The sequence below is a fragment of the Nomascus leucogenys genome, chromosome 20, assembly GCF_006542625.1.
Source record: "Nomascus leucogenys isolate Asia chromosome 20, Asia_NLE_v1, whole genome shotgun sequence".
In the NCBI taxonomy this organism is placed as follows: Eukaryota; Metazoa; Chordata; class Mammalia; order Primates; family Hylobatidae; genus Nomascus; species Nomascus leucogenys.
The window spans coordinates 33,042,954-33,055,790 of record NC_044400.1 but is presented as its reverse complement, the minus strand read 5'-3'; the positions used below and the strand labels follow the sequence as shown (position 1 = coordinate 33,055,790).

General features: G+C 36.7%; 1 protein-coding gene across 1 annotated transcript in view; it reads left to right on the top strand.

Moving 5' to 3' along the window:
• MAP3K2 (mitogen-activated protein kinase kinase kinase 2) overlaps window positions 1-12,837 on the top strand; it is a 93,440-nt gene that overhangs the window by 41,823 nt on the left and 38,780 nt on the right. Inside the window, exons 2-4 of the mRNA XM_030800872.1 lie at window positions 5,979-6,047; window positions 10,095-10,213; window positions 11,370-11,410. Coding sequence (XP_030656732.1) covers window positions 6,044-6,047; window positions 10,095-10,213; window positions 11,370-11,410 — 164 coding nt within the window. The 5' untranslated portion in view covers window positions 5,979-6,043. The remainder of the gene's footprint in view (window positions 1-5,978; window positions 6,048-10,094; window positions 10,214-11,369; window positions 11,411-12,837) is intronic.

Genomic DNA, 12,837 nt, shown 5'->3' with positions numbered 1-12,837 from the left:
ACACTTTCATGTTTTATGTTATATTCTGCTAGTAATTTTTACATTTTTTCTTTGATAATTCCTTGTTACTTGACATTTGAAAATAATATAACTAAAAAGAAATTAAAGTTGTCAGTGCTTACAAAATGGCAGCATGCAGGGATAACATGGTTGTTTTTGTAAAAATTTGAATTAGTTGCTAATACTTGAAATTGGGGAGATCTCACATTAAAATTTGGATTAGGGCTTTTTGAAAAACCAGCATATCTGATAATACTGAGCCCGAACTTCTGTAGCAGCTATTGACTGGAGCTGAGGCAGTTGCTTCTCTAGGTGAGCAAATGATCTCTAGTTATTCATAGAACCTGCCACTTCTATTTTGATTCCTTCCTTTCTCCCTTCCTTCCTTTTTCAGATATAATTTGCATACTATGAAATTCACCCTTTTAAATACTACAATTCAGTAATCTTTCATTTATTCACAAAGTTGTGCAACCATCACCACTGCCTAACTCCAGAACATTTCCTCATCCCCCAAAAGATACTTCATACTCATTCACAGTCATTCCCCATTTCCCATACCCTGGCTTTAGGAAATCACTAATCTACTTTCAGTCTCTGTAGATTTGCTATTCTAGACATTTCATGTAAGTGGAATATGGGACTTTAAAAAAATCTGGCTTATTCCACTTAGCATAAATTTGTCCATGTTGGAGCATGGTACTTTATTCTTTTTAATGACTGAATTTTTTTTATTTATTTATTTATTTATTTATTTATTTATTTATTTATTTATTGGAGATGGAGTCTCACTCTGTTGTCCAGGCTGGAGTGTAGTGGCGTGATCTGGGCCCACTGCAACATCTGCCTCCCATATTCAAGCGATTCTCCTGCCTCAGCCTCCTGAGTAGCTGGGATTACAGGCTGCTGCCACCACGCCCAGCTAATTTTTGTATTTTTAGTAGAGATAGGGTTTCACCACATTGGCCAGACTGGTCTCAAACTCCTGACCTCAAGTGATCCAACCACCTCAGCTTCCCAAAGTGCTGGGATTACAGATGTAATCTGTAAGCCACCACACATGGTCAATAATATTTCATCATATGGATATACGACATGTTTATCTCTTCATCAGTTGATGGACATTTGTATTCTTATGAATAGTGCTGCATTGAATGTACAGGGTTTTGTGTGGTTGTATGCTTTCGGTTCTCTTGGGTATATACAATAGAAGCGGAAACAGTGGCTCGTATTTCTTCACATCTTCATTACCACCTGTCATTGTCTGTCTTTTTGATTATAGCCATCCTACTGGATGTGAGGTAGTATGTCATTTTGATTTTTATTGGCATTTCCCTGATGACAGATGATATTGAGCATCTTTATTTTTCTTTTTCAGTATTGTTGTGGCTATTCAGGGCCTATTGCAGTTTCATATGAATTTAAGGATCAGCTTTTCCATTTCTGCTAAAAGAGGCCATTGGAATTTTGATAGAGAGTTCATTGAATCTGTAGATAACTTTGGGAGTATTGATATCTTAAAAATATTGTTTTCCCATTCATGAATATGGGATGTCTTTCTGTATATTTAGGTCTACTTTAATTTCCTTCAACAGCGTTTTGTAGTTTTTAGGGTGCAAGCTGCATTTTTTTGTTGTTGTTAAATATGTTCCTAAGTACTTTATTTTTTTTGGTGCTATTATAAATGAAATTGATTTCTTAATTTTATTTCCAGAATGTTTATTGCTAATGTATAGAAATATAATTGATTTTTGAATGTTGACCTTGTATCCTGCATCTGTGCTGAACGTGTTTATTGGTTCTAATACTGTTTTTGTTAATTTCTTACGATTTCCTCTATCTAAGATTATGTCACTTGCAAATGGGTATAGTTTTACTTCTTATCCAATCTGAATTCCGTTTATTTCATTTTCTTGCCTCATCTTCTGACTAGAACCTCTAGTACAATATTAAATAGATGTGTGGCGAGAGTGGACATCCCTGTATTCTTCCTGGCCTTACTGGGAATGTATCCTGTTTTTCACCATGAAGTTTTTCACCATAATCAACTTGATTATGTCCTCTTCTGTTTGTTATCTTTTGAGTGTAAAAGGGTGTTGAATTTTGGCATGTTTTCTGTATGTTTTGAGATGATTTGGTTTTTGTTCTTTTTTTTTTTTTTTCTTTTTTTCCTTGAGACAGAGTCTCACTCTGTCGCACAGGCTAGACTATAGTGCAGCATGAGCTCTGCTCGCTGCCAATCTCTGCCTCCCGGGTTCAAGGGATTCTCCTGCCTCAGCCTCCCAAGTAGCTGGGATTATAGGTGCCCATCACCATGCCTGGCTAATTTTTGTATTTTTAGTAGAGGCAGGGTTTCACCATGTTGGCCAGGCTGGTTTCGAACTCCTGACCTCAGGTGATCTGCGTGCCTCAGCCTCCCAAAGTGCTGGGATTACAGGCATGAGCCACTGTGCCTGGCTGGTTTTTGTTCTTTGTTTTGTTAATGTGGTTTTTTACATTGATTGGATTTTATGTGCTGAACCAACCTTGATTTTGTTGGATATATCCCAAATGTGCATGGTATATAATTTGTTTTTTAATGTTCTAGGTTAGGTTTGCCAGTATTTTATTGAGGATTTTTGCATCTATATTGATGAGATATTGATCTTTAGTTTTCTCATCTTGTGATGGCTTTGTCTGGTTTTGTTATTGGAGTAATACTGGCTTCACAATGAATTGGGAAGTGTTCCTTCTATTTTTTTTTTTTTTTTTGAACAGTTTTTGTAAATTCTGTAAGTGTTTGAAGTGATCTGGTCCAGGGCTTTTATTTGTGAGAAATTTTTCTTTTCTAATTTAGTCTTTTTACTTTTTATAGGTCTGTTCAAATTCTTTATTTCTTCTTGATGAGTCAATTTGGGTAGTTTCTTTTTAGGAATTTGTCTATGTCATTTAAGTCATTAATTTGTTGATGTATAGTTGTTAACAGTATTCTCTTATCCTTTTTATTTCTGAAAGGTTGGTGTAATGCTCCCTTTTTAATTCTTGAATTTAGTTATTTGTGTTTTCCCTCTTCTTTTTTTGATTAGTCTAGCTAAAAGTTGGTTAGTTTTCTTGATCTTTTCAAAGGGCCAATTTTTGTTTTATTGATTTTTTAAAATTTCAGTGGTATTTTTATTTTCTACTCCCTATTCCTTTAGCTTGTTTCAGATTTAAATTATTCCTCATCTTCTAGTATTTTAAGGTCAAAGGTTAGGTTATTGATTTGACATCCTTCTTGTTTGTCAATGTAAATATTTACAGTTATAAATTTTATCTTTAGATGCATCCAATAAATGTTGTTTTGATGTGTTTTCATTTTTGTTTATCTCAAAGTATTTTCTAATTTTCCTTATGCCTTCTAGTGACCCACTGATTATTTTTGAGTATGTTTTTTAATTTTCACATATTTGTGAATTTTCCAGATATCCTTATGTTGCCAATTTCTAATTTTATTGCATTTTTGTCAGGGAACACACTTTGTGTGATTTCAATCCATGTAGTTACTGAGATTTGTTTTATTACCTAATATTTGGTCTGTTTTGGAAATGTTCTATGTGTATTTGAGAAGAATGTATATTCTGCTGTTTTGAGGTTGATTATTCTGTAGGTGTTTGTTAAGCCTAGTAGTTTATAGTGTTGTACAAGTCTTGTATTTCCTCATTGATTTTCTGTCTACTTATTTTATCCGTTATTGAACGCAGGGCATTGAAATCTCCAACTTTTATTTTTGAATTATGTGTTTCTTCCTTGAATTTTATACTTTTTTGCGTTGCGTATTTTGTGACTCTGTTGTTAGGTACATATAAGTTTATAATTGCTATATCTTTTTGATGTATTGTCTATCTTTCATTGTAAAATGCTGTTTGTCACAACAATTTTTGTGTCATAATCTGTTTTGCCTGATAGTGGTGTTGCCACTGCAGGTCTGTTTTGACTACTGTTTGCATAGTATATCTTTTTCTATCCTTTTACTGTCAACCTATTTTGTCTTTGAATTTAAAATGTGGACCAGGTGTTGTGGTTCGTAGTCACAGCACTTAGGGCGGCCAAACTGGGAGGATCACTGTAGCCCAGGAGCTTGAGACCAGCCTGGGTAATCTGTACAAAATCTTTTACTAAAAAATCAGCTGGGTGTGATAGCATGCACCTGTAGTCCCATCTACTCGGGGGTGCTGAGGTGGGAGGATTGCTTGAGTCTGGCAGATCAGGGCTGCAGTGAGCTGTGATCATGCCAGTGCACCTCAGTGTGGGAAAGAGAGCAAGACCCTGCCAAAGAAAAAAAAAAAAGTGTGTCTGTTGTAGGCAACGTATTCCGGTCAAAATGTTTGGGACCAGAAGTTTTTTGGATTTTTTCATGTTTTGTAATATTTGCATATACATAGTGAGGTATCTTGGGAATGGGACCCAAGTCTAAACATGAGATTCTTTTATGTTTCATACACATCTTATTCATATAGCTAAAGGTAATTTTATACAATTTTTTAATTGTTTTCAAGACAGGGCCTCGCTCTATCACAGAGGCTGGAGTACAATCATAGTGCACTGCAGCCTTGACCTCCCTGGCTCAAGCAGTCTTCCCACTTTAGCCTTCCAGTTAGCTGGGACTACAGGCATGCACCACCACACCTGGCATTTTCTTTTTTAAATCTTTTTTTTTTTTTGGTAGAAATGGGAGTTTCCCTGTGTTGCCCAGGCTGGTCTCAAACTCTTGGGCTCACGTGATCCTCCCACCTTGGCCCCCCCAAATTGCTAGTATTATAAGTGTGAGCCACTGTACTAGCCAACAATATTTTAAATAATGTTGTGTCTGAAACAAAGTTTCTATTTTATTACCCTTGTAGGCCTCTTGCATGGGGGAATTTGGGCATGCATGGAAAAGATATATTGCAGTGGAAGGGGCTGGTAGGATCTTTCTTCTCCTGGGGGATGCTGAATAAACTGTGAGTTGTGCATGTGCCTTTTGACTGTGACATATCACATGAGGTCAGGTTTGTGGAATTTTCCATTCATAGTGCCATGTTGGCACTCATATTTTTCATCTTATTTTCTAGTTGACCTGGGGATTACAGTTAACATCTTGTAATAACATAGTTTGAGTTAATATCAGCTTAATTGCAATGGTATACAAACACTTTTTTTTTTTTTTCCTAGACAGTCTCGCTGTGTCGCCCAGACTGGAGTGCCACAGCTCACTGCAACCTCAACCTCCCAGACTCAAGTGATCCTCCCACCTCAAGCCTCCCAAGTAGCTGGGAACTACAGGCATGCACTACTGCACCCGGCTAATTTTTGTATTTTTTTGTATAGATGGGGTTTCGCCGTGTTGGACAGGCTGGTCTCGAACTCCTGGGCTCAAGCAATCTGCCTGCCTAGGCCTGCCAAAGTGCTGGGATTATGGCATGAGCCACTGCACTTGGTCATAAACACCTTTCTTTTATGTAACTCTATCCTTTCCCTTTCCTGTGTGCTGTTAATATTATGTGAATTATATTATTATATATTGTATACCCAGCAACACAGTTATAATTATTGCTTTATGCAGTTTTTTTTTTAAACCAATATATTAGTTTCCTATTGCTGCTTATATAGAAAAAGAGTTAATGTAGTGGGCCTGATTGCTTATTTTTAGAAGGCCTGCTTAGGAGTCAGCCTTTGGCTGACACCTGAGAACTTGGATTTCAGGAGGGTTCCTGCCTCCAACTGATAATGGTTTGTACAAACACTATGGTTTATGCTGAATACCTGCTTTTCTTCTGGGAGTCTGGAATTTTGGTATGTGTTAGGCAAGGGGGTGCCCACATGATCAACCTTCAATATAAAACACCTCCCCCTAGCAAAATGTGTAAAGTATTCATATTGTATATTTTTCATTAGTAATATTTATACTGACCTTTTTTTTCTTTTCCTGGCTCCTTTTATGTTTCTTTTTATTAATATGTTAATCTGTTTTATCTTCTCAGGCCGTAAAGAATGCTGATGGGAGAACCATTTTCCTAATTTTCAAATTGTTGAGCTATTTGCCATAATGGGTGAGTTCAAACTAAAGGCGGTTTTCAGCTATAATTAAAGGATAGAATGGAAGTGAAAAAACTTTCTCTATTATGTGTTATTATAAACCTTTTTATAAATAAATTTTATGATATAGCAGATTTATGAAATGTTTTATATTTACTTAATAGACTTTTAATTAAAGTACTTTTTGTGTTGCTGTAGTTTTGGAATGATCATTTTATGCATAACACAGTAGGGACATTCAAAATAAGCTGTTAAGATGTGTTGTGATTTGCTTAAAGTCTGATGGCAAGAGAGAAATGTAAGATTTCTTTTATCATTCATAGAGCAGCAAATCATTGGTGCTCAGGGAGGGTATGTTATACAACTCTTGGTCGTATATTGTGGTATAATGTTAGTTTAAAGACACTAAAATATGGGAATGGATTGTGTATGTTCAGTTTACATATCATTTTGTTTTCCTCTTTACCTCCTTTTTGTTTTTTCCTTTTCTCCTTTGTGTTAAGAGTTCCAGCATGAGGCAGGGATTAGACAGGAAGACACTAGAAGGAAATGGAGTCATGAATGGCCCACCCTATCCTAAATCAAGAAAAATGGTACTGAGTAGTTGGATGCTAAATTTTGAAACTTAGACTGATCTTGGGATTTAATTCTGACATTTGCTTGCCAGAGTTTGCCTTTATCACACATTTTCTACTTCTTGCTTAACAAAACAAATACATACACACACACACACACACACACACACATGCACACACACCCTCATGAAGAACTTATGTTTGCCCATCTGATGAAAGTGGGGGCTAGGACACTTTCACTGTGTGTCATTGTAGCAAGTATGTAAAGCTTAGACTTCACCTCCCTACTTTAAAAATTTTTCTTCCACTTCCTCTTCTGTAGTCATGAGTAGCAGTGCCCCCTTGTAGCCCAAATTCTCCACTCTAGTCAGCCTTACTTTCAGCTCCATATTGGATGTACTTTTTTACCGAACTCTTTTCAACTTTTCATTTTGGCTGCTGTCACTTGTACTCTATGTATCGATCAGATTTGTTTTTGTCAGCCTCAGATAATACTGCTCTATAGTAGGGCAACATTCATTGCTTAAAAACATATACAAAGGTAGTCGTAGAACACCATGACAGATGTTTGAATTTTTTATTGAGGATGTTCTTCTGTAATTATTTTTCAAATATCATAAATAAGCATATAAGGTATTTAATTCAACATTTCTGATAAAAATTATTTTCCAAACATTTTTTGGTTTTGTGCTCAATTGAATGTCCTTCCAACATGTGTCAGAAACCCATTGGGCTAGGCGTGGTGGCTCATGCCTGTAATCCCAGCACTTTGGGAGGCCAAGTTGGGCAGATCACGAGGTCAGGAGATTGAGACCATCCTGGCTAACAGAGTGAAACCCCGTCTCTACTGAAAATATAAAAAATTAGCCAGGCATGGTGGTGTGAGCCTGTAGTCCCAGCTACTCGGGAGGCTGAGGCAGGAGAATGGTGTGAACCCAGGAGGCGGAGCTTGCAGTGAGCCGAGATCACGCCACTGCACTCCAGCCTGGGCGACAGAGCAAGACTCTGTATCAAAAAAAAAGAAACCTATTGTACTTACCCATAAGTACATAGGTGTACTTATGGATAAATAAGTGCCCAGTAGTAATTCTTCAAGCCCGCCAAGGAAGGAAATCAATTAAATTGCCCTTTGTTTTGTATGTCACCTTCCGAATATGGGAACTTTTGTTCAACTGGTCCCACCCTTTTTTACATATATAACAGAAAACCGTACTTATTTTTTTTTCCGTTCTCATTTTTCTTAATAAATAAGTAGGCCGGGTGCGGTGGCTCACACCTGTAATCCCAGCACTTTGGGAGGCCGAGGTGGGCGGATCATGAGGCCAGGAGATCGAGACCAACCTGGCTAACTTGGTAAAACCCCATCTCTACTAAAAATACAAAAAATTAGCCAGGCGTGGTGGTGGGTGCCTGTAGTCCCAGCTACTCGGGAGGCTGAGGCAAGAGAATGGTGTGAACCTGGGAGGTGGAGCTTGCAGTGAGCCGAGATTGCACCGCTACACTCTAGCCTGGGCAACAGAGCAAGAATCCGTCTCCCCTCGCCCCCCGCCCCCCACCCCAAAAAAGAAGGAAGTATATATAAATGTGATAATTTTAGCCAAAGGCCCTCCCCCAAGGCATTTATTTTGACGTTGTAATATTAAGCATATAAAATTGTTTAAATTCAAATGTTTAGGTTTCTTCTAATAAAAATTAGAACAACATAGATAGATTTAAGTTCCCACTTTGGGAGGCCAAGGTGGGAGGATCACTGAGCCCAGGAGTTCAACACCAGCCTGGGCAACATGGTGAGACCCCATCTCTACAAAAAAATAAAAAAAGAATTAGAGTTCATCTATGCCTAGTATAGAATTAAGGATTTACCTTTTTTTTTTTTTCTTTTGGGAGACAGATTCATGCTCTGTTGCTCAGCCTGGAGTGCAGTGGTGCGATCTTGGCTCACTGCAACCTCTGCCTCCTGGGTTCAAGTGATTCTCCTGCCTTAGCCTCCCAAGTAGCTGGGACTACAGGCACCTGCCACCGTACCCAGCTAATTTTTGTATTTTTAGTAGAGACGGGGTTTCACCATATTGGCCAGACTGGTCTTGAACTCCTGACCTTGTGATCTGCCCCCCTCGGCCTCCCAAAGTGTTGGGATTACAGGCTTGAGCCATTGCGCCTGGCCGAGGATTTACCTTCTTAAAGAAGGTCACATCAAATGCTTTTATTCCAGTTGAGATCATTGTGAGCTTATTGATGGGTACATCTGTTGTGATTATATCGTACCTGACTGTGGCTTGGTTACCTATTTGGCTAAACTAACATTATGATAAAACTTTATTTTATAAAAAATACTTGGTGAAGGATTATAAAATTTTTTCTTAACCTGGAAATATTAATAAATTAATAAACTAATAATAAACCATTGCAACCATTACTTTAAATTTTAATATGCAAATAATTTCACTACAAAATAGACTATATTAAATGTTATTAAAAATTAGTAAATTAGAGAAGTCAGCTGTTTGGGTGTTTGAGAGACTATTAGGGCTATTGAATTGTCGGAATATTTTTAGTGATTTCCCATACAGGATATGGCATGTTTTAATTTTTACTACTCCAAGAACATAAGTTACTGCTCACCAAAATGGTTACATTTTAAAATGTAAAGTGTAAAGTCTCTTGATTACTTTATTTACCATTTGTGATTATCATTAGTAGAATTGATTTACTAGTGAAAATAAATTAAGTAAGTTGTCCTTGATGTCTTCCAGAGAGCTTATAATTGGCATTACTGGCGGGTACATGCTTTTAGTCTCACAAGGAAATCTTTGGTATATTTAGAAGAGTCTCAAAGTTCATGATCCTTTCTCTCAGTTTTATGGACTTGGTACTTTTTCTAAGGAAAGGAATTTTCTTACATTATTGCTGGCCAAGATCTTTAAATAGTCTGTTTTAGTCTTGTCAAACCTTATGGTGAAGAAGTTTGAAAGAGCATTTCCAAATACAGTAGGCCAATATCCACAGGTGAAGCTTTTCTTTGTTTCTGACTCTTAAGTATTGATGAAAGAAAAAAAAAAACTTCCAAAATTAAGTCTGTACTTTGAATATAAATGCTAAGTAATGACGTTTATACAAAGTTGTTTATTTTTTTCCCTACTTTTTAAAACATTTTAGATACCTTGATGTTTTGTTTAGGAGTCATAGAAAAGAATTTGTTATGACAGGGCAGTTTTGACCTTATTCTAGGATATTAAATCACTGGAAGAATCAGAATGACTTCATCTTGTCCATCAGTGTCTCATGTGTGGACTGATGCTAGAGATAGAGTCTAGTGCAATTTTATTTTACCAAAAGGGTAGGCATTAAAAATGTTCTAGATGCATTTTTGCATTAATACATTCTCTACATTAAATTTTATTATAAATTTTGTGTTTGATGACTATACATGTTGATATATATGTCACAATTACAATTCTGTGTATGTGTTATTTCAAAACTACCTAGATGATCAGCAAGCTTTGAACTCAATCATGCAGGATTTGGCTGTCCTTCATAAGGCCAGTCGACCAGCATTATCCTTGCAGGAAACCAGAAAAGCAAAATCTTCATCACCAAAAAAACAGGTATTTATTTTAATAAGTATTTTTTTATGAATTACTTTCCTTTAATATCCTAATCTTATGGAGGACTTGTTTAATGTGTTTAGCTTTTACACTTCAAATCAAGAATTTTGTTAGTGTTTGTTATACATTTTCCTGTAAGAGTGTGTGTTCATCTATTAACAATAGCAAAGACATGGAATCAACTTCAATGCCTATCAGTGGTAGACTGGATAAAGAAAATGTGGTACATATACACCATGGAATTGTATGCGGCCATAATAAAGAACAAAATCATGTCCTTTCAGGAACATGGATGGAACTGGAGGCCATTATCCTTAGCAAACTAATGCAGGAACAGAAAACCAAATACCACATGTTCTCAGTTATAAGTGGAAGGTAAATAATGAGAACACATGGAGACATAGAGGGGAGCAATAGACACTGGGGCCTGCCAGAGGGTGGAGGGCAGGAGGAGGGAGAGGATCAGGAAAAATAACTAATGGGTACTAGGCTTAATACCTGAGTGACTAAATAATCTACAAACAACTCCCCGTGACGTGAGTTTACCTGTATAAGAAAACTGCTCATGTACCCCTGAATTTAAAAGTTAAAAAAAATTTTTTAAAGTGTGTGTTCATAAAGAATGGTAGCATTCTGCAGCCAAGGTTGACCCCTTCCCAGAAAAAATAAGGTAGCATTTCATTTAATGTGGTAACTGTTCTCCAAAGCTGACATTTCATCCATTTTTCAAGCACTTAAGCAAATTGTTTTTTGTTTTGTTTTGTTCTTCAAATAGTCTACTCTGGATTTTTAGAAATGAGAATGTTTTTGATTCTGATAGATGAAATTAGTTTGGGATACTCAGCATGACACATAAAAATATAATATTCTGTATTTCCCATAACAGGATCAGCAAATGTCTCATACTCCTGGTACCTTCACTAATAGATCTTGGTGTTCTTTCCTGTTGAGCCCAGATTCAGCAACATAATTCTCAGCTTTTAGCAGACACTATCAATTGTTTGGAGCTGGTACAGAAATTCAAACTTCCCTCCTTGTCTGGTCTATTTTAAATGAATGGCTAAAAAACAAAATCATTTAGAAATTGTAGAAATTTTATCTAATCTCTGAATGATTTGTCTAATCTCTGAAAGACTGATTTGTCATTTCATTACAGAATGATGTCCGAGTCAAATTTGAACATAGAGGAGAAAAAAGGTAAGGAAGGAAACATTACATGTTAACTAATTGATCTAATCAAATGTGTATTCTAATTAAGCTATTGAAAGGTTCTTTTCAGATTTGAATGAAGTTTCATGGTTTACAAATTGAGAATAGAGTAGTCCTTGGGAATGTGTAATGTGCTTAGACTTAAGATAGATAAAATATGTCAAAATTCAGGCTAAACATTAGAAATGATTAATGTCTTTGCAATTTTCAGAGATAAATAAGATCACTGTTTAATACAGCCTTTACATATTGTCACTTCCTTTTATTTTTACTTGGGGGAAATTAAATATATTTTTCCTTATAATTGTTTCATCCCTCCGGATACTATATAGCATTTATATACGTGAGCTTGACATTCACAATTCTGATTATTCTCAAGAGATCTCAGTTTTATGACATGTATGTCATTAGTAATGTTGAGGAAAGTGAATTGGACTAGTGGCTGCAAATTATTTAGCAGAGATGTAAACCTAGTCTTCTACTTGGTATCTGTATCTCAGTGCACAAATGATAGGGTGGTAGTTGATAACAAAATTGCTAACAAGACCTAATAGGAGTTAAGGCCGATGGAATTTTTTTTTTTTTTTTTTCGAGATGGAGTCCTACTCTGTCACCCAGGCTGGAGTGCAATGGCGTGATTTTGGCTCACTGCAACCTCAACCTCCCGGGTTCAAGCGATTCTCCTGCCTCAGCCTCCCGAGCAGCTGGGATTACAGGCAGCTGCCACCATGCCCGGCTAATTTTTGTATTTTTTAGTCGAGATAGGGTTTCACCATGTTGGCCAGGCTGGTCTCGATCTCCTGACCTCAGATGATCCACCCGCCCCGGCCTCCCCAAGTGCTGGGATTACAGGCGTGAGCCACCGCTCCCAGCCTGATGATGGAATTTCGTTTCTGCTATTAGTGTCTCATGAAATTAATGTAGTGAAAAGCCTAACAGTTTTAAGGATTTTAAAGTGGCTCACAAATCATATAAGCATATTCTGCATAGAAATGTTTAAAACTGGAATATATCAGATAAACCATGGAACTGTCCAATCTATTTTCCTGTTTAAGATTCTTTTTTGGATATTTTCCCAATTTTTTCATTCATTCAGCATTATTTGTTGAGTACTTAGTATATGCTAGGCCCTGAAGGAATAAAGGGAGTGAAGCAGACATAATCTCTTTCCTTATGGGGCTTATAGTGTGGTATTGGTGGTCTTCAAGCTTTAGGTGCATGCTCTGTAGGGGCAGCACAGGCCAATCCTTTGGGAAATGGAAAACACTAGAATTTTAATCTTGTAAAAATATTATTTTGGAAGTATGCCTACATGATACATGTACCCAAAAATGTTGAGTTGATAAGGATACAGAAATCAAAATTTGAATCCCTGGAGAACAACTTTATTCTTTTTAACAGTTTCATTTCATTCT